The sequence below is a fragment of the Camellia sinensis genome, chromosome 8 (assembly GCF_055761805.1).
Source record: "Camellia sinensis isolate YWXY chromosome 8, ASM5576180v1, whole genome shotgun sequence".
In the NCBI taxonomy this organism is placed as follows: domain Eukaryota; kingdom Viridiplantae; phylum Streptophyta; class Magnoliopsida; order Ericales; family Theaceae; genus Camellia; species Camellia sinensis.
This window is the reverse complement of record NC_138968.1, coordinates 137,079,485-137,102,075: the sequence shown is the minus strand read 5'-3', so window position 1 is coordinate 137,102,075 and position 22,591 is coordinate 137,079,485. Positions and strand designations below refer to the sequence as shown.

The window sequence follows — 22,591 nt, the reverse complement described above, 5'->3', positions numbered from 1 at the left end:
AGAATGCGTAGACCCCGAATCAATTAGTACATAAGCATTCTGAGTACAAATAGAGAGAATACCTGACACAACGGTCTCGGTATTTTGGACATCTCCCGGTACTAGGGCGAACACTCGGCCCTGCCTTATGGGCTCTTTTCCGGTAGTTCTAGGGTTAGGCTTTGGTGCTACATTTGATGCTGCTGCGCTTGGCGTAGCTTTACTACTAGCTTGTGGAGCAGAGGGACAGTCTTTAACCATGTGGCCCACCTTGCCACACCTATAACAGGCTCCTGATATCTTGTAGCAGACCCCTTTGTGCTTTTTGCCACACTCAGAACAGGGTGGTATGAACCCACTCCCTTGGCTGGGGCTAGTTGTCGACCCCGTATTCTGTTTCTTGTTGGCCGGGTTATGCTTGCCTTTCTTGAATTTGAAACCCTGCCTTTTACCATGCCATTCGGTTGTTGGTGTTTCAAATTGTTTCACTGCTGCAATGTTCGACTCGGCCATCAACGCCCGGTCGAGAACACCCACAAAAGTCGGTAATTTCAACACATTTATTCGGTCAAGAATTGCAACATTAAGGCCACCTTCAAATTTCCTGGCCTTCTTTTATTCAGTGTCCACCATGTGTGGTGCATATCTGGCAAGTTCAGTAAATTTGGTTTCATATTCGGCAACCGACGTGGTGCCCTGTTTCAGTTGTTCAAACTCAGTTACTTTCCTATCCCTGACACACTGTGGGAAGTACTTTTCAAAGAAGGACTCCTTGAACTGAGCCCAAGTCATGACAACATTTGTATCACGGATCAACATCCACCACCTTCTAGCCTCTTCTTGTAGGGTGAAGGTAGCTAACAATACTTTGTTCGCTTCTGAGCACGGAAACACTTCAAATAGTTTCTCTGTTTCCAGAACCCAAGCCTCAGCTTTTAACGGTTCGAGGCCTCCCTGAAAGGATGGCGGTTTCATTTTGCTGAACTTCTGGGTTAGAGCAATAATATCCCCATCATTCACATTCACATTAGATTCCGGCTGTACCGGAGGAGGGGGTGGGGGCTGTTGGTTCTGTTGCTCAAGTCTAGCAGTTATCAGTTCCATCATTCTTTCCATTCTTTCCATTCTTGCCTCAGTAGATGAGGATTCAGGTTCATTTGCAGTGTTTGCGTTATCCATTTCACTATAAGTAGTTATAACAGTTTTAAACATAAGCAGTCATTTGTTTAACAGTTTAACATGTCAGTCAGTCATAACCACACACTTATCATGCTCATGAGATGCCCTAATTACTTTCTAGGACACCCTATAGCTCATTTGGACACGTGTGTGCGGTATAACTCGTGATTAAGTATCGCTCTGATACCACTCTGTCACGACCCAAACCCGGCCCTATGGGTTTAGCACCGTAACCGGCCAGTAATCCGAGATTACCGAAGGCCTGCAGAACAGTAGTACAGTAAAACAGAGTACAGGGCCTGGCGGAAGCCAATACAGTAAATAAACAATGCCCAATGAGCTGTGACAGTCTGTATGCAAAAAGACTTTTCATACATTCATACATAAACGGTACAGAACAGTATGCACAATATTTACAATCATTCAGACTAGGGACTTAATCCCTGCATAACAGTACGATAAACAGTCAGTCCATACAAAACAGTGAAACAGTACAGAAGGGGAATCGTAAAACACCCCTAAGCCCTAACACGTTAGGCTCAGAACCTCGCAGTGAGGCACAAAGGCTGGCTTGACAAAACTGGAGTTACCCTGACGCCTCTAGCCGCGGTCTAGTGCCTGAACACCTACATATATATATGAGCAGTGAGCTAAAGCCCAGTGAATAACATAAAGCGTAAAGGGGTTAAGAATGAATGTCCTTACAGTATGAAAACAGTTCATTTCAATCAGTCATTCAGCACAGTAAACAGTCATATGTGGTACATCCGTTAGCATAACAGTAAACAGTAGGTCTAGAAGACCGAACAGTAATGATGGCCATCAGTCAGTAAACAGTAGTGGTTCCAACAAGGGAACCGACAGAGATTTCTGTCACAGTAACAGTAAACAGTAGGTGCTAAGGATGCCACAATACAGTTCAGAATATAGGACATACATTCATTCAGTTAACAGTAATCAATTCAGAAAACAGTACAGTTCAGTTGTTCAGAAGATAATCATTTGTGAACATATCTTTACACAATCGTTACTCACAGAGTTTGGGCTACAGTATGCTAGAGCGTGCCTCCCCAGTCGCCAACCCTACACAGTTAACAGATTGAACACACTAAGCCACACAATTGGGAAAGATAAAAACTTAAACCCTAATGCCTCGGTGTGCTCTACATCTATATCCTCAACAAGATGCCTTAAACTAGGCCTAAGAATGCCTAGAATGGGATGAGGATGCAAAGATGTACATTTAAAAGCATTTTCAGAAAAACAGAGTCCCGCTCGAGCGCAGGTTTCCCCGCTCGAGCGGTCATGCAACAAAGGTACACGCTCGAGCGTAAACTTTACCGCTTGAGCGTACTGTAAAAGTACTGGATGGGTGAAATCTCCGCTCGACGCCCGCTCGAGCGTGAGACATGACTCCGCTCGAGCGCCCAAACCTCCGCTCGAGCGGACTGCAAAACAGTACAGAGATGCTGGATGCTCGAATTCCACGCTCGAGCGGCACTTTCCCCGCTCGAGCGGAAGTGCGAAATCTAGAAATTCCAGATTGCACCTCCAAGCTCAAAACCAAGTTGTTAACAACTCAAAACCGATCCTCTTGGGCTCATTTTCTGGAAAACTCTTATAAACACATGGAATAACACGATTCAAAACTCAATTTGAGAAATCAAAGCCCAAGGGTGTTTAATTCAAACCCAATTTCAAGCCATTTTCCAAGAACAATCTTCAAACATGACATGCATGATCTTTAAATAACTTTCAAGCTTCAAAACATGCTCTAGTGAGCCAATTGATTCCAAAACATGATGAAAGCATGGACTACTCTTAAAACATGGATATGCATGTGGCAATTTGCCATGAATTCAACTCAAAATCCAACAATTCAAACATGCATGCATGAATTATGTTCTATTTCAACATGTATGAACTAAAACAAGACTTAGCTCCTCAATTTGACATGAATCATGCAAGAACAAGCTCAATTCATAAACAAGAGGGTAATCACTCTACCTTAGGTCTTGAATGCAAGATGTACAAGCTCAACTATGCAATCAAATGCTCTAAATCCTTCAATTCCAAGCAATTCTACAAGTGAACTCAAGACTCTCACTTCCTCTCTCTCTCTAAATTCGGCTGAGTGCTCAAACAAGACTGAGGAAATGTTTTGATAAAGCATACACAAGGCTTCAAATATGAGTAAGCAAGGGCCCCACTAGACGGCAAAAGTGTAATTTCGTCAAACTCTTTAATTGGCTTATTTTAATCTAATTTAATCATACCTAATCAGTTTTCAGATAATTATACCATAAAATCATATTAAATATGATGATCATAAAACACCAATCAATTCCGGATTCGGCCGCCGATAAGGCTTTCAATTAGCAGTTTAAACATAAAACATGAACAGATCAAACAAACAGTCAACAGATAAAATGCAATTCAAACAGATGTATTCGCTCAATTCAGTTTCAATTTCGGTCAGTCAGTTCAGTACTTTAATCAGTTCAATTCTCAGTCAGTTATCGGTCATTATCAGTTCCGTTTAGCAGTAATCGGTGATTATCGGTAATCAATCAGTCATTAATCAGTAAACAGTATGAGGGTTGTTACAGATATTTGCTAAAATAGCATTGTTATTGTTATAACTTGGCAATGAATAGTGTTTTTTTGTCAAATTATAGAAATGGTACTCCAATGGTTATATGTTATTTTGGCAAATCTCAACTAACTTTCTCTCCAAGTTTGTAGGTGTTGTTTGGATATAAGTTTTTTAGTATTTTTTTTTTTTTTGTGTTTATTTTTTGTCTTTTGTGACTTTTTTCAACTGCTTGTGAAAACAATTATATATTTACATTATACCAGACTAGACAAATATAAAAAAGGGGAATTGACCCATAAATCCTAAAAGGTGGAATTGTAATCTAATCAATCCTATATTTAATTTTGTACACCCAAAGGTCCCATTATTTGGGGGTGGACAGTTTTGCCCATGAACGTACTGTTTTTGGTTTGGTCATATTATGTTTGAATGATGTTGGTGTATGTAACGTTTGAAAAAAGCTTACTATAGTTCTTTTTGGGTTTAGTAGTGTATGTAGGGGAATCCACGTTATTTATGACCCACAGGTTGGTGGCCCACATCATTTTTTGAAACCCACATTTGAACACAACCCATCATTTTGCAAAAACCACACTTTGGTGGACCACATCAAGTAGATGAAACTGAAATTGATAGGCCACATCAACTTTGCGAACCACATTTGGATGGCCCACATCATAACAGAAGCCCAATCTCTGAAGCCCTACATTACGAACAGTCTTTGAAGATTGAGGTCTTGATTCTGACGTGTGTTCTACCGTAACTGAGGACTATGTTGGAGAGAACACCAGCCGAACAAACTATACAAACATTCAACCATTATGCTTCCCGCAAACACCAATCGAACACATCGATTAGTTGTGGGATGCAACAAATCGGAAAATGTAAAAACATTCAACCATTATGCTTCCCGCAAACACCAATCGAACACATCGATTATTTGTGGGATGTAAACATCGTAAAATGATACATGTGTTTACACACCGCCAACATTGCGAACATCGTGACAACGTTTACATCCCCAAAATAACAAATACCCAACAAATTACCGTGGCCGCAATCGAAGAACCCAACCCCACGGCAAACGACTGAGTACACCACCACACAAACTCACACACTTTAACCTCTCCGTCGACGTTACAGACCCAGTGTAGGAGACATTTCTGTGGGACTTGACATTCTGAAAGTTGCGGCGTAAGTATGGGAAGGGAGTTTGCATTGGTTGTGAATCGCATGGTTAGCGGGATTGCATCCCAAATTTGTCGATGTAGATATGGAATTAAACCGCCCAAGCGTGAAATTTGTACAACATCAAAATACCCCCAAATTCCATTGAATCCGTAGTGACAAACATAACGTCGTAGTTCAATAGCGAGGGTTGCTATTGTTGGTCAAATTGAAACGTGTGTTGGGTAGTACATTTAACATTTGCCAATCCAAATCCGATGACGACGCCTCGCCATTGACCATGGGGGTTAGTAATGGTTGGGTGTAGGTTTGGGTTTGTGACATATGTGGGAAAACACTACGACAGTAATGTGAGATTTGTGAATATGAGGGTGTGTGCGTATGTGTTGTTGGGGTGGGTTGTTTTGGTTTCGAATGTGGGTGTTGGTAGTGGTGGGGTGCGTTTGACTATAGGTTTGGTTTTGTGACATATGTGGAAAAACACTAGGACAGTAACGTGAGATGTAATTTTAATGTGAAATTTTAATATGGAAAAACACTAGGACAGTAATGGTAATGTGAAATATGCACAGTAAAACAAACGTAATCAATGGAATTCAAAAATCCTTTTAAAAATGTTACACGAAGAAAGGGTAAAAAGGTCATCAAATCCATTCCAAAATTAGCAAATGGGATCTTGCGGATCATATTACCAAAAAGAAAGGACTTCCCAGAGTATAAAAAAACAAGGAGGACTCCCTAGACTAAAACTCTCCCAAATGGGATTTTTCAATAATTTCCCCTATAAAAAATAAAAATAAAAATGAATTTTTTTTTAAAAAAATTTAAATATAATTCACATCACCAAAAAACATACTACTAAAAAAATTTATTAACTATATTAAAAAAATAAACAATCATCTTCAAATCTAGGCAATGAGCTTGAGTTTGACCCACAAGAATGAGAAGAGGTTATTGTAGTATTGAGGATATTTTCAAGGGGTCAATGATGGAGATTTCAATGGGTCGGTGCGATGGAGGTTCTGCTGGACTAGTAGTGGAAACTGTTATGATGGGTCGATAGCGGTATAGAAGATGAAGCCGAAGCATCTTCAAATCTAGGTATTTTTTTAATATAAATTTGCTTCATTTTTTTTTATTTTTTTTATTTTTGCTTGAGATTGTTTCAAATTTGGAAATGTTAATTTTGCTCGACATTGAGAATTTTTTTTTATTGAAATTCCTGAAATTTGCTAAAATAAATATAAATTTTTTTATTGATTTTTTTTTTTTTAGCCTGTTATGAAATTTATTTTCAAAATTTATTATTTTGTTGCTTTATTTTTTGGTGAATTTTGTTTCCGTTTTGGGAGTTTTTGCTGAGAAGGATAAGGGAGGGAGGGACGGAAGGAGGAAACGGTTAGTTTTGGTAAGTTGGCACATTTGGTAGCTGCTAAAGCTTGTGTCAAATTTGACACAAGATTTGACATTTGTCAAATATAGCAGCTGCCAAAACTTACCATTGGAGAATCACTTTTGCCTCACACCTGTTATATTATAATGACCTTAAAACTAATACTTTAAAATAGTTATAATAATGGTAATAGTGGTTGGGGGTAGTGGGGTTGCGAAGGTGGAGGTGGTGGAGCGACACAAGTAGAGATAAGGGGTAATTCATTAATTTTCTAAATAAATACATAAAAATATGTTTTATTTTTTTAAATATAATTCAGTTTTGGTATTATTTACAAAAATAATAGTCACGAATTTTGTATGAGAACCAATTTTTCCCATTATAGCCAAGTACTTCTAGAATTTCATGTGACATTGCTTATGTGATGGTCCAAATCAATAGCGTAGTGAAAATTTTTATGAGCGAAACATAAAACTCATCTTTATTAAATAAATGAGAGACAAAGAATGACTTAATTAGTGTTGTTGCAACTTTTCACTTGTCAAGAGTACCAGCTCGATGTAAGCAATGACATATAATAATTTTACACTTCATTTGATTCATTACAATGCATTTTTTTATCATTATTTTAGTAAATAAAAAATAAAAATATTATAAAAAATAAAAATAAATATTTTGATAGAATAAATTTTTATTCCACTTTAGTCCAATAGATGAATAGCAATGCTACACACATAGAGAGTGGAACACAGAAGCCAAACACAAAAAATTGTTCACTAGTCGTCCACCCGAACAACTACTAGAACGACCGGAAAACACCATGATTAAGTGATAAAATTGACTAATTCTACTAGGTAAAATTTATTAATTTCATATAATTTTGTATAATTCCCGCTGTATTTTTATATCAAATCGGAATACTCGGGGAAATTAAAATTACTTTGACATTGTGTATGCAGAAAAAAAATGGCTTGAGGTTGATAAACTCATAAACATTTCATAGCGTAAGATAAACATTTTGGCGCCAATCGAGCCCTAATAAAGTAAGGCAGAGGTTTCTCTCATCATCTGTGTGTGCAAACGAAACGATAGGTGAAGAAGAAGAAGAAGAAATGTCGGACTATCTACCTGAAGAAGTGTGGATTCGTAATATCCTCCCAACACTATCCATCAAAACCCTCCTTCGATGCACAAGCGTCTGCAAATCATGGTACTCTCTCATCACCAGCCCTAGTTTCATTTCCACACACCTCAATCGAAACAAACAACAAGACCCACCATTACTACTGCTTAGACATTGCTCTGACCGTCCTAGGAAAGAGCATTTCTCAATACGCCATGACAATCCCACACTCGATGACTATGCTGAGCTTGATTTTCCATTTCATAGCGTAAATTGGTATTTCAGGATTGTGGGTAGTTGCAATGGTGTGGTTTGCTTGTCTGATGATCACATGTGCTATGTACACACCATCATTTTATGGAACCCATCAATTAGAAAATCTTTTAACCTCCCAAGACCCAATGTTGTTTTTCAAACCCATGGCCCTTTTATGCATTCAATTGGGTTTGGGTTCGATTCAATCAATCATGATTGTAAAGTGGTTAGGGTTACCTATGTCGAAGATGATGATGGTTTTGACATTGTTCCACCCGAGGTTGAGCTTTACTCGCTCAGCAGGGGATGTTGGCAAAGCATTAGTTATTGTGGTCTTCAAAGCATTATTCCCGAGCGATCACCACAGGTTTATATCAATGGGGCTGTACATTGGATTGCATATGATCGGAAAACAAATGGAAGTATTCGCCGCAGTTTGATTGTGTCTTTCAATATGTGTGATGAGCTGTTCCGAGAGATTTTTCTACCAGATAGCTTGGCTGCCCAGTGCGGGATAGACAGAGATCAATGTATTTGGGGAATCACTTTGTGTGATGCATGATGTTTTTTTATCTGGTTCTAACCAAACATATGACATGTGGGTGATGGAAAAGTATAGTGTGGTTGAGTCGTGGACGAAACTATTTGCTATCGTCGATTATCAGCAAAGTTTGGGGCCGGTTATTGGGTTTAGGAAGAACAGTGAAGTCTTGTTGGAAAGAAGTGAAAATTTGGTTTCTTATGACCTTAAAACAAAAGAAACAAAGAATCTTGGTATCCATGGTGTTGGCTGCTTCTTTTATGTGGCTACCTATGTTGAGAGCCTGGTATTAGTCAGGGGGTTGAAAGGACTCTCAGGGAGGCATGGATCTGTTAATGAAACCGAACAAAAAAGAACAGCAACAAAGAGTAGGAGGAACAGGCAACATACATTTTTAATGGGAACAGAAGGCAAGTTAAGATTCTTACTTGTTCTTGATTAGTTTACTGCTATTGCTTTTCTCTGTGTTTCGTACCTGAAATAGACATATGTCTACTTTGAACACCAAAACTTTATGTTGAATCAAGGCAACATCTTTTTCGTGCTAAACCATTGCCATGACTTAGTGGCTATGCATAAATTATGTTCCAGGAGAAAATGATCAGTTTGCGAAAATTTACGTCGGTAGCTCCATTGGGAGTAATAGTTTCTTTTAACTTTGGTATTATTTCTTTTCTTATGTGTATTCTCTTGTGTCTTAGGGTTTTGGGTAGGACGAAAGCTCAAGGTCAAGGTCAAGACAAGGAAGCAGGGAAAGGTGGGAGTGGGAAAATGACAGAAGTGGAGGCATTGTGGTAAAGCCATTCCTTTATTAGTTACCTGTTTGCATATAGTATTGTACTGGATATGTGTAGTGAAGTCTTCTTTCAAGAAATATGTATTCGACTCTGATATTTTTATACTTTTGGTACATTTGTCATCCTGTAGATTCTATGTTTAAAGTATTACTTTACCATTTATATCTGTGATGATGTTATTGTCACTGCAATCTATTTCTTGGGTGGCGGAATTTATATTTCCTAGATCAGCCCTGTTTGGTGGGGGTGGTGGTTTTCATGATGAGCGTTGAGAATTAGATAATTGTGATCCGCAGTTAATTAACCTGTGGCTAGTTTTATGAAGATGCATACGGGGCTTTGGTTACTCAAAATTGTTGTGTTCTCAGTGTGGAGATTTTTTGGAGGGAGCCCATATACGTCCTCGTGGCGCTTGCTTGCTAATGAACTTGAAAAACATAAATGTAATTTAGTGCTTGTGTTCTACATTCTAGGATCATGAAACAATTGTGAACCAAAGCACCTTTTCATTGTAATCAGACCTGTTTTTGTAAAATTATCCTTTCCATCCAAGGTAACTTTCTCTCAGCTGGAGAGATTGGTTTATAGCTGAGATTCAATGCTGACTTGCTCACTTTTTAATGGAAAGAACTTCTAACATCTTGAAATGGTAATTTTTGGATTGGTTTTGTTTGTAATAATTTGGATTGGATAGTCGTGAAATGTTTCTCAACCCAGTTCTTGCAATTTAATTCATGGGATTCTCTGTGGAAAGTTTTAATTTTTAAAGGGAACTATCTGGTTTCCCAAATTATGTTTATTTACTGAAGCTCTAGCATGGAACTTGAGCATCAATAGTCCTCCTGCAACTCATATAGAGCTTTTAAACCTTAAAAAAAATCGCTTTCAAATCATTCATTTGATAGGAACTTCCAAAAGTGACGTCAGAGAAAATGTTTTGAAACTTTTGAATTTTGATAGTTCTCTTTGTTAAAATGATGGGAATTATGAATTATAGGTAAAGAGAAGTTCAATACATTCTAGGAAATTTAATTAAACCAGAATGCAACTCTTAATTTGGTAAATAAATAGTCTTTGTAGACAATGTAGAATTACTCAAAATCATATTATATTCAGTAATTATGGTTTCTTCGCATGATATAATTTTTTTGCACTTAATTGTTGAATCTGATTCAATACAAACTATTCATGATCTTCACAGGGACAGACAAAGAAACAGGTGAGGAAAGCTCTGCTGCGGGACTGTCATCAGCTCCTGCATAACTTCCACAGAGTTAGCTTTTGTTTTTTGATGCCTCACCCTTTTTGTATTCTCTGTAGAACAGAGACTTAGAAAGGCCTCCTTTTATTTCATTTTGTTTATAAAACCTCTTAAACTTTCATTAATCTATGCATTATCGTGTGAGTAGTGATCGGGTTTTCTCAGGAATTGTGGAGTCATAATTAATAGTATGACTGAATCATCCTTTATCCCCTGAGGATCGTCGTTGCTTGATTTGTATTCTGTTGGGAGTAGTCAGTTTGGTTTTAGTGATAAAACAGAGCATTTAACAAGAAGGAAATGTATAGAAGGTTAATCTCCAAGATTGAAAAAGAGTGTGGCAAAGCTTGTAAGTTAATGGGGCAAACAGTTGGGTTCTATATTTTACCTGTAAGGCCATCTTTGATTGGTGGGTTAGGTTGGGTGAGTTATAAGTATAGTTGGTTTGAGTAACGATATTATTAGAATTAGGGGTGTTCGCGGTTCGGTTTCGATCGAAAAACCTCCAATCCGCCATCTGTCTGTTCGATTGGCGGATTGGAAAAAATTAATCCACATCCTTTCGTCGGATTGACGGATGTGGATTGAGCGGATTGGCAAATTGACGGATGAATATGAATCGGTTTGGCAGTTTAAACTTTTATAAATTTTGAACATAATACAACTTATCAACATTTTTTTTTTTTTTTATAACAATCCAACTCAACATAACTAAAAAATTATCAAGTAAATTGTCAAATAAAAATAATAAATACATATAAAAAAAGTATACATTATCAAAACTATTTTAGTACTTATTTTTTTATTCAAAAACTATTTAATTTAATTTTTTTAAAAAATGGCAAAATAAGCCTTTTATTTTCCACACAAAAGTACCAAATATCAACACTTGCCATTTGATAAAAAGATTTTCAAATTGAAAATACAATAGATTATCTAAACTCTTTTTCAATTGAAAGTACAAACAAAATATCTAAACAAATTGAAAACACAAAATTTTACAAATTACTAGGGGTGTTCGCAGTTTGGCGGTTCGGTTGTTGCCAAAGGAACATCAAATCCATTATCCGTCTAAAACTAGGCAGATTGGAAAAAATTAATCCACAATCGTCTACTCGTTATCACTCATTTGTTCAAAATGTGATGGATTGGTTCGGTTCGATCGGTTTAGACGGATCGAAATATCTGTTGCTCACTCCTAATTAGAATGGCGGCTTACATTTATTTGTGCACTAATATAAGGATATTAGTTTATCAGGATTGCATCTATGAAATTATGTAAAATAAAATTGTTATATATAATTGTGTTATTTTTATAAAAGAAGAGTATGATTTTGTTATTTTTATAATTTTGTTATTTGTGCACTAATTTTGTTATTCTTAAAGAGTATGATAGTGAATCATAATTTTCATGAGAATATTAATCCCACAAAGGTGGGGCCATGAGATTGCTAATTCAATCATACTCTTTAAGAGGCTAAACATGGCCAATGACATTGTCACATGGTAAAAGATTTGTAATTTTACCATCGTGTGCACTTTTTAAGTGCATATCATATGTACATTACTATAAAAATGTATAATATCATCTTAAATTAACGTAACAAAATATTTATAATTTTATAATTGATGTTAAAAAAGTTTATGACTTGATTAAGATATTCTTTGTTATATTAATTTGTAACGAGATTACGCATTTTATAATTAATAATATGAAATTTTATGATAAAATTATACATTTTATGATAAGGTGCATATCATAAGAGAGAACACCCTTAACATTTCTCATATTGTATGAGACTTCCTCTCAACCCTTATCTCTATTCTCTCTCATTATGTCAAAAAAAAAAAAATTTTCTACCTTAGAAAGATTTAAAAAGTAACTATTTTGAAAAATTATTTGCTTTATTAAAGATAAATTCTTTCAAAATTTTCAAAATTAAAAACATTTGTAATAGAATCAGAAAATTACTTTTCTTTTTGAAAAAACTATAAAAATAAAAAAATAAAAAATAAACTAAGCTTGTGTTTGATTAGGAATTCGAGGAAGGATTGGGAAAGAGAAAAAGAAAATGAAGAGGTGTATAAAATTAAAACAAATATAAGTATATTTTAGGGAAAATTAGTCTAGGGTTCCTCTCCCACTTTTCGTAATGGAAGAGATCCACAAAATTACTTTTTGATGTCTAAGGTCCCTAAACATATCACGGAGAAATTTGATCTTACCAAATCAAAACTCATCTCTCTCTCTCTCTCTCTTTCTAAACTTCTCCATTCTCAGACCTGTCCAGATCAACTCTTGTTCCTCACCCCTGACTTCATTCTCCAGCCGATTGAACTCCTCCTTCACCGGATCCGACCCGTGCAGCAAATTCAAGAACTCATCTGCGTCCAAACTCGAGGATCTCAAATACCCTGGTGGATGCCCATGCTATTCTACGGGACGAAGCAATCACTCTTGGAACTGGATGCCTCGCTTCTCTGTGCCTTTGACAAATCTGCTTTAGTCTTGGCTTCACATGCTTCCGTCTGTGCTTGGAGGGACCTAATGGGAACATTGTTCAACAGAGAAACACTTTAATTCAGGAAACAAAATGAATCACAATGATTTGGGTAAGTTGCAGAAATTTTTGTTAATTATGCTTAGTTACTTACATGTATCCCTATGATCAGTTTATTTCAACAAATTGTATAACTGGAAGTATAAATGAAAGTGTAAATGAAATCATGGCAAAATGTAAGAATGGAATTTTATTCAAGAAGCGAAGAACAAATGCATAAAAACATTCACATCTTTCAATAAAAAATATAAAACATTGTCTCAACCACTAGCCTTGTGCATCTGTAGTTCTCAATAAATTTGTTAGTCATGAGAGGAAGAAGGGTGTTTGAGATCAATCCTCAACACCCAATCATTAACACCTTGAATGTATGACGATTTGGTCAATAATTAGAAAATTCCCATTTTCATTATTCGTTGTACCAATATAACCCCAGCTAATTGCAAGCTCCTTTTTTTTTTTTTTTTTTTTTTTTTTGACTTTCTATTTGTGAATGATGCAGGCTGCATTCAAGAGTGACCCAAATGATGAAGAAGCTTTGAGAGCTATTGATCTTTTGTATGACATAGCTTTAATTTCTAGTGGTTCCATTGTAAGTGACTTGTTCTGTATCTTTTATATTATATGTCTACATCAGATTTGCATTCAGTAGTTATGAATTTAGTGGGAACAGCCCTTTCGGGAATTTCTCTGGAAAAGGCCAGAGAAATTGGAGAATTTCTCTGGAGATAATTTCTTTGGAAAAGGCCAGAGAAATTTCCATAATTTGCTTGACACCAAGAGTGAAGGCAAGCAAAGAATGCTGCTCAGGTGTCTGACCATTCTTGGAATTTCTTTGGCTGTATGAAATTTCTCTGGTTGTATGAATTTTCTCTGGCTGTGATCACTGTGTGAATTTTTTCTGTGCTCTCTCTCAAATTCTCTTCTTTTTTTGGAACTACAACCATCTCTCAGCAAGTTTGGCCCTTTATTTATTTATTTATTTATTTCATATATCATCGTTTATATCACTTTTTTGGTAGCAAACGGATTCTGAAAAACAGTTTGAATATGCAATCTTCAAGTGGTGGAGATGAAGAGTATGATTCACGGACCGAGTCAATCTTTTCTTTCTTGAACCACAGTTTTGGCTCCATCTCCAACCACCCACAACCGCCTCCTCCACAACCACCACCACCTCTCTTCCACCACCAACAACCCACTTTGTTTGACTCTCAAGCACACAATCTCAGGCTTTTTTTCTTTTTTAAATCCAGAGAAATGCTTGCGAATTGCGAAAACCAAAGAAATTCTCTGAAAATCCAGAGAAAATCTCGACTGGAATCCAGAGAATTTCTCTGGATCAAATTTTCTCTAGAGAGATTCTCTGGACCAAATTTTCTCTGGGCTGAAATTTCTCTGGACCAGAATTTCTCTAGATCAAATTGAGGGACCTTAGACATTATAAAAATATTCGATGTCCTTTATACTATAAAGTCTTACTACCAGGGACCCTAAAAAAAAACCCTATATTTTATTTATATATTACCTATTATTTTTATTTACAAATCCCAACCAAACAAAGAAACATTTTGCCGACAAACCAGCCCTAATTTACCAAAATCGAAGAAGTTTCCTCTCATCATCTGTGTGTGCAAACAGAAAGGGAAGAAGAAGAAGAAGTAATGCCGGACTATCTACCTGAAGAAGTTTCCTCTCATCACCAGCCCTAGTTTCATTTCCACACACCTCAATCGAAACAAACAACAAGACCCACCATTACTACTGCTTAGACATTGCTCTGACCGTCCTAGGAAAGAGCATTTCTCAATACGCCATGACAATCCCACACTCGATGACTATGCTGAGATTGATTTTCCATTTCATAGCGTAAATTGGTATTTCAGGATTGTGGGTAGTTGCAATGGTGTGGTTTGCTTGTCTGATGATCACATGTGCTATGTACACACCATCATTTTATGGAACCCATCAATTAGAAAATCTTTTAACCTCCCAAGACCCAGTGTTGTTTTTCAAACCCATGGCCCTTTTATGCATTCAATTGGGTTTGGGTTTGATTCGACCAATCATGAATGTAAAGTGGTTAGTGTTACCTATGTCAAAGATGATGATGGTCATCACACTGTTCCACCTGAGGTTGAGCTTTACTTGCTCAGCAGGGGATGTTGGCAAAGCATTAGTGATTGTGGTGTTCAAAGCATTATTCCCGAGCGATCACCACAGGTTTATATCAATGGGGCTGTACATTGGATTGCATATGATAAGAAAACGAATGGCAGGTTTCACTGCGGTTTGATTGTGTCTTTCAATATGTGTAGCTGTTCCGGGAGATTTTTCTACCAGATAGCTTGGCTGCCAAATGCAGGACAAACTTGGAGATCAACGTATTTGGGGAATCACTTTGTGTGGTGCATCATGTTCGGTTTAGTGCTAACAAAGGATATGACATGTGGGTGATGGAAAAGTATGGTTTAGTTGAGTCATGGACTAAACTATTTGCTATCATCGATTATCAGGAAAGTTTGGGGCCGGTTATTGGGTTTAGGAAGAACAGTGAAGTCTTGTTGGTAAGTAGTGTGACCCTGAAACAAAAGAAAAGAAGAATCATGGGATCCATGGTATTGGCTACTTGTTTTATGTGGATACTTATGTTGAGAGCCTAGTCTTAGTCAGGGGGTCGAATGGACTCTCAGGGAGGCATGAATTTGTTAAGGAAACCGAACAAAAAAGAATGGCAACAAAGAAAAGGAAGAACAGGCAACGTACATTTTTAATGGGAACAAAAGGCGAGATATGATTCTTACTTGTTTTATAGCTTAAATTTGTTGTTATGGATGTGGAATAGACTTACGGATACTTTTGAACACCAAAACATTATGTTGAATCAAGGCAACATTTTTTAAATGCTAACCCATTGCAATGACTGAGTATGCATGAATTATGTTTTAGGATAAAAAGATCAGTTTGTGGAAATTGACATCAGTGGCTCCGTTGTGAGTAATAGTTTCTTTAACTTCGGTATTATTTCGTTTCTTATGTGTAGTCTCTTGTGTCTTAGGGTTGTGGCTACAACGGAAGCTCAAGCTCAAGACTAGGAAGCCGGGAAAGGCGGGAATGGGAAAATGTTAGAAGAGGAGGCATTGTGGTAAGGTAAGCCATTCCTTTATTAGTTACCTGTTTGCATATAGTCTTTAACTAGATATAAATGTAGTGAAGTCTTCTTTCAAGAAATATGTGTTCAACTCTGATATTTTTATACTTTTGGAACATTTGTCTTCCTATAGATTCTACGTTTGAAGTATTACTTTACCATTTATATCTATGATGATGTTATTGTCACTGCAATCTGTTTCTTGGGTGGTTGAATTTATATTGACTAGATTAGCCCTGTTTGGTGGGGGTGGTGGTTTTCATGATAAGCATTGAGAATTAGACAATTATGATCCGCGGTTAAAAAAACCCGTGGCTTGCTTCATGAAGATACGGGGCTTTGGTTACTCAAAATTGTCATGTTCTGCACAGTGGAATTTTTTGGAGGGAACCCAAATACACCTTTGCTCCGTTTGTTTTCTAATGAAAATAGCAAAACATGAATGTAATTTTAGTGCTCATATTCTACATTCTAGGATTATGAAACGATTTTGAACCAATTCTTATCTGCCACTTAATTTTTAAAAATTATTTCAAGCACCTTTTCAGTGCAATCAGACCTGTTTTTTTTTTTTTTAAATTAACCCTTCTTTCCAATGAAACTTTTTCCCAACAGGAGAGATTGGCGTATAACTGAGATGCAATGCTGGCATTTATCCCCCAACACCGCCCCCCCCCCCCAAAAAAAAAAAAACTGAGATATAATGCTGACTTGCTCACTATTTAATAAAAAAACCTTCTAACATCTTGAATGATAATTTTTAGGTTGGTCCTTAGAAATTTTTATTTGTGATAATTTGGATTGGATAGTCGTGAAATGTTTCTCAACCCAGTTCTTGCAATTTAATTTATGGGATTCCTGTGGAAAGATTTACAGTGTGTTTGGTACAGCTCTAGAACGTTAGTTCTAGGGCTTATTTTGCACATGACGTTTGTTTACGATTTTTAAAAGTTAATTCCACATTAAATTTTGAAAACTCGGTCGAAGGAGGGAAATCACACCGGTTGACCGGAACAGTATATATATATATATATTTATTTTTTTTTGCAATTGACACGTTAATTTTTATATATTCAAAAAAAAATATTTTCCGAATTTTTAAAATTTTTTTATGAGTTTTAATAGAATTTTGAGTTGTGTATTTGGTTATGAGTTGTAAGTTTTTTTTATTAAATATCATATGTCACATCAGAAATTCGCCACTCAATTCAAAACTCTTTTTAAAACTCTTTTACCAAACAAATTTTCCACACTCAAATCATAATTCCAAAACTCATAAACTCAAAATATAACTCCTACTCTCAAATCATATTTAGAAATTGCTACCAAACGCAGCCTTAATTTTTAAAGGAATTAGATGGAAAGTTTCTAGTTTGTCAAATTATATTTATTTGCTGAAGCTCTAGCTTGGAACTTGAACATCAAAAGTCCTGCTGGAACTCATGTAGCTTTTAAACATTAAAAGAGTTCGATTTTGAATCTTTTCGTTTGATGCTTGTAGATGACTACATCATATTTGCCAAAATATTGGAATCTGTGTGCGGGATAATTAAATCCATTATTATTACTTGTTGGAAATCAAGCTATTGTTAATATAATAATACCAGCTGCATACTTATATCATTAATATATATTTAATATATATATATATTAGTTAGTGCTTCTCCATCAGATGCTTTGTTGTAGTGCTTTGCTTAGTTGTATAGGTAGTGCCTTCTCATCAGATGCTTCGCTTTCGGCTGCTTTTTATTTCTATATGTTTTCTTTCATGCTGTAGTATCATAATGATGTTGTATCAGCTCTCCTATATAATGGAGCCTTCTCTTCAGGTTTAATACACATTTTTGAATTACAGAGCATATTAGCTCTTTCAATCACTCTCTCAATATTTCTTTCATGGTATCAAAGCAGGTGTAATCCTGTCTCATCATTTTCGCCTCTTCAGTCAGTATTCGAGTTTTTTGTTTTAAATTTTTTTTTTTTTTTTTTTGTCTCTCTCTTCTACTCAAATCTATTCTTCTATTTCATGCCTAAATACGGTCCAGCTTTTGGAATGGCTATCGACTCATCCTCCTCTTCTTCTGATATTATCATCTCATCATCTTTATCCTCTCATCAAATGGAAACCTCTCATCTTCCGATCACCGCCCATAAACTGAATGGGCAAAATTATTTGCAATGGTCTCAATCCATATTAATGTTTATACGGGGAAAGGAGAAAGACGACTACATCACCGGAGCCTCAGCACTACCAGAAACCACAGCATCAACCTACAAAAGGTGGATAGCTGAAAATAACATGGTCATGCCGTGGCTCGTCAACTCTATGACCACTGACATTGGCTAAAATTTTCTGTCATTTGATACTGCCAAAGAGATCTGGGACATGGCAAAAGAAACGTTTTCAGACAAGGAAAACACATCTGAAATCATCCAGCTTGAAAGCTCTCTCCACGATTTACGTTAAGACAATCTTACGGTAACTGAATATTTCAATACCCTTACTCGTCTATGGCGTCAACTTGATACGTTTGAGGTTCATACGTGGCAGTGTGTTGCTGATGGTTTGTTGTATAAAAAGATTGTCGAAGGGAAGCGTGTGTTTACATTCTTGTTAGGATTGAACACAAATCTTGATGAAATCAGAGGCAGAATTATGGGAGTAAAACCGCTACCTAGCCTTAGAGAGGCATTCTCTGAAGTCCGTCGCGAAGAAAGCCGGAAAAAACTCATGATGGGATCCCATCAACAACTGAATATGGCAGAAAGCTCGGCTCTTAAGACTCAATTCGCTCCTATTGACAACCGTCAGAAAAATAAAGGAGGTAGGCCTTGGTGTGATCATTGCAGAAAGCCGGGTCACTCGAGAGAAACTTGCTGGAAGATTCATGGAAAGCCAGCAGATTGGAAGCCACGTCAGCCTCTTGAGAAAGAAGGACGAGGTAATCATGTAGGTACAAATGAACTATCACCACAACCTGAAGCAAGCCCTTTCACCAAGGAGCAAATGGAGATGCTCCAGAAACTACTACAGTCACAATTTGGTTCGTCTTCCAACCACATCATTGAATCCGGAACCTTGGCTCACAAAGGTAATTCTTTGAACGCCTTTACTGTTGGTAAGAAACGTAAAAAACCTTGGATTGTGGACTCAGGAGCATCTGATCATATGACGGGAGATGCAACAATTTTTGATACATATAGCTCATGTCAAAATAATTTAACGGTCCGAATAGTAGATGGTTCACTATCAAAGGTTGCCGGTATAGGTTCAGTTGTGCTGTCTAGGAATCTTATTCTCAACTCTGTTCTCCTTGTTCCTGACTTGGACTGTAATTTATTGTCAATTAGTAAACTCACTAAGGAAAAGAGGTGTGTTACTAATTTTTTCTCCACTTATTGTGAATTTCAGGATTTGGATTCGGGGAAGACGATGTTCCACAATTCTTCTGGGGGGAAGCTGTTCTTACAGCAGCCTACCTTATCAATAGGATGCCATCTAGGGTACTACAATTCCAAACTCCTTGTCAACTTCTCCTAAAATCCTTTCCAACTACTCGCCTCATCTCCACCATCCCACCAAAAATTTTCGAGTGCTCTGTCTTTGTTCATATCCATCAACAGTATCGAAGTAAACTTGATCCCAGGTCGCTCAAGTGTATCTTCATTGGGTATTCGTCACATCAAAAAGGGTATAAGTGTTACTCTCCGGTCACAAGGAAATTCTACAATTCCATGGATGTCACATTTTTTGAAACCCAGTCTTACTACCCTAAAATCGTTATTCAGGGGGAGACTCCAACCCAGGAATATCAATTTTGGACCCTTGAGTCATTTAGTGAGCCATCCATCACCACCAAATATCCCACACCTCCTGAGTCATTGAATCAATCTTTACCTGTCGAAAATTCCGAGTTCATTGTTGACTTGCGGGATAATGAGCACATCCAAGAGGAAACGGAGGAAGGAGCACTTTCTCAACAATCCCATGAGGCTGAACCGGGTTCTAATCCAAGCAACATTCCAGGTGACAATCTTCCTCCAACAGATAATACTGATAATTCTGAGTTAGAAAATAGTATTCTTAATATGCCCATAGCTTGGAGAAAAGGAGTTAGATCATGTACTCAGCATCCCATTGGGAACTTTATTTCTTATGATAAGCTATCACCTTCGTTTCGTGCCTTCACTTCTAGCATCATGGAGATACCCATTCCTCGGAATATTCAGGAAGCTTTCAAGTATCCGAAGTGGAAGGCGGCAGTCAATGAGGAAGTTCGGGCTCTGGAAAAGAATGGCACTTGGGCAATTACTGATCTTCCAAGAGGTAAGAAACCAGTTGGGTGTAAGTGGATTTTCACAGTAAAGCACAAGGCAGATGGTAATGTAGAACATTATAAAGCTCGGTTGGTCGCCAAAGGATTCTCCCAATCCTATGGCATTGACTATCAAGAAACCTTTGCTCCAGTTGCCAAGCTCAACACTGTTCGTGTACTTTTATCCTTGGCAGCTAATCTCGATTGGTCACTTCACCAACTTGATGTGAAAAATGCCTTTCTCAATGGTGACTTAGAGGAAGAAGTTTACATGGACATTCCTGCTGGACTTGAGACGACATCAAATTTCAACCAAGTTTGCAGACTCCGAAAATCCTTGTATGGTCTCAAACAATCTCCCAGGGCCTGGTTTGAACGGTTCACTAAGGCAGTGAAAGGGTACGGTTTTGTTCAATGTCAATCCGATCATACATTATTTGTGAAGCACTCCCTAGGAGGGAAATTGGCAATTATCATTGTTTATGTGGATGACATAATTCTAACAGGTGATCATGAAGAGGAAATTGGCTTACTTAAAAAATTCCTAACAAAGGAATTTGAGATTAAAGATCTTGGAAACCTCAAGTACTTTCTTGGAATGGAGATTGCTAGGTCAAAGAAAGGTATAGCAGTCTCACAACGTAAATACGTTCTAGACTTACTGAATGAAACAGGGATGCTAGGATGCAAGCCGGCAGAAACACCTATGGACATAACTATCAAACTGGAAGAAAGTGACGGTAGTGCACCAAGTGATAAAGGGGGATATCAACGTCTTGTGGGAAAACTCATTTATCTTTCTCATACAAGGCCAGACATCGGCTTCTCTGTTAGTGTGGTCAGTCAATTCATGAATAATCCAACCGAAAAACACATGACTGCTGTGATCAGAATATTGAGGTACCTAAAAAGGACACCGGGAAAGGGTCTCTTCTTCCAAAGAACAACAAATAGAAAAATTGAGATTTTTTCAGATGCAGATTGGGCAGGTTCATTGACTGATCGAAGATCAACTTCTGGCTATTGTTCGTTTGTTTGGGGGAACGCGGTTACATGACGAAGCAAGAAACAGTCAGTGGTAGCCCGTAGTAGTGCTGAGGCAGAATTTCGTGCTATGGCACTAGGTGTCTGTGAGGGAATCTGGTTGAACAGGCTGTTAGAAGAATTACGGGTTCCATCTGAGCATCCCATGGTTTTATACTACGACAACCAAGCCGCCATCAGTATAGCTAAGAATCCGGTTCATCATGATCGAACTAAACACGTGGAGATAGATCGACACTTTATCAAGGAAAAGATTGAAGGAGTTTTTCAAGTCAGCTACACTCCAACAAACTGTCAAAAGGCTGACATTCTCACAAAAGCTCTTGCTCGAGTTAACTTCGAAGATCTGACGGAAAAATTGGGATTGATTAACATGTACAACGTAGCTTGAGGGGGAGTGTTGGAAATCAAGCTATTGTTAATATAATAATACCAGCTGCATGCTTATATCATTAATATATATTTAATATATATATTAGTTAGTGCTTCTCCATCAGATGCTTTGTTGTAGTGCTTTGCTTAGTTGTATAGGTAGTGCCTTCTCATCAGATGCTTCGCTTTCGGCTGCTTTTTATTTCTATATGTTTTCTTTCATGCTGTAGTATAATAATGATGTTGTATCGGCTCTCCTATATAATGTAGCCTTCTCTTCAGGTTTAATACACATTTTTGAATTACAGAGCATATTAGCTCTTTCAATCACTCTCTCAATATTTCTTTCATTACTATTGCAATTTTGCGGTCACTTAGAAAGTTAAAGGGAATTCAGGGTGAATCTTTCGAAACTTTTGATAGTTCTCATTGTTAAAATGATAGGAATTATACGTAAACAGAAGTTCAATATATTCTAGAAAATTTAATTAAACTGGAACGAATCTTTTAATTTGGAAAATAAATATACTTTGTAGACAATGTACAATTACTCAAAATCATATTGAATTTGGTAATTATGGTTTCTTTGCGTGACAATTTTTTGCATTTTATTGTTGAATATACATGATCTTTGCAGGAAATAGGACCAAGAAACAGGTAAAGAAAGCTTTGCTGTGGGAATGTCGGCACCTCCTGCATCCACAGAGTTAGTTTTTGTTTTTTGATGCCTCACCTTTTTTCTGTTCTCCGTAGAACAGAGACTTAGGCCACCTTTTATTTCATTTTGTGTGTAAAACCTCGTAAAACTTTCATTAATTTATGTATTATCGTTGGA

General features: G+C 37.1%; 1 protein-coding gene, 1 long non-coding RNA gene and 1 pseudogene across 3 annotated transcripts; all 3 read left to right on the top strand.

Annotated features, from left to right (window-relative positions):
- Window positions 1-7,337: 7,337 nt before the first annotated feature.
- Window positions 7,338-10,516, top strand: LOC114287970 (F-box protein CPR1-like; annotated as a pseudogene). The gene is made up of 2 exons (XR_014338302.1): window positions 7,338-9,048; window positions 10,253-10,516. The product of XR_014338302.1 is annotated as an F-box protein CPR1-like (transcript).
- Window positions 10,517-12,667: 2,151 nt separating this feature from the next.
- On the top strand, window positions 12,668-13,521 carry LOC145797142 (uncharacterized). The gene is made up of 2 exons (XR_014338301.1): window positions 12,668-12,925; window positions 13,376-13,521. It is a non-coding gene; the product is annotated as an uncharacterized LOC145797142 (long non-coding RNA).
- Window positions 13,522-13,923: 402 nt separating this feature from the next.
- Window positions 13,924-15,870, top strand: LOC145798092 (F-box protein At3g07870-like). Its single transcript, XM_082885560.1, has 4 exons — window positions 13,924-14,078; window positions 14,760-15,096; window positions 15,192-15,440; window positions 15,823-15,870. Exons 1-4 carry the CDS (start codon window positions 13,924-13,926, stop codon window positions 15,868-15,870), a joined length of 789 nt encoding a protein of 262 aa, XP_082741686.1.
- The last annotated feature ends 6,721 nt before the right edge of the window (window positions 15,871-22,591 follow it).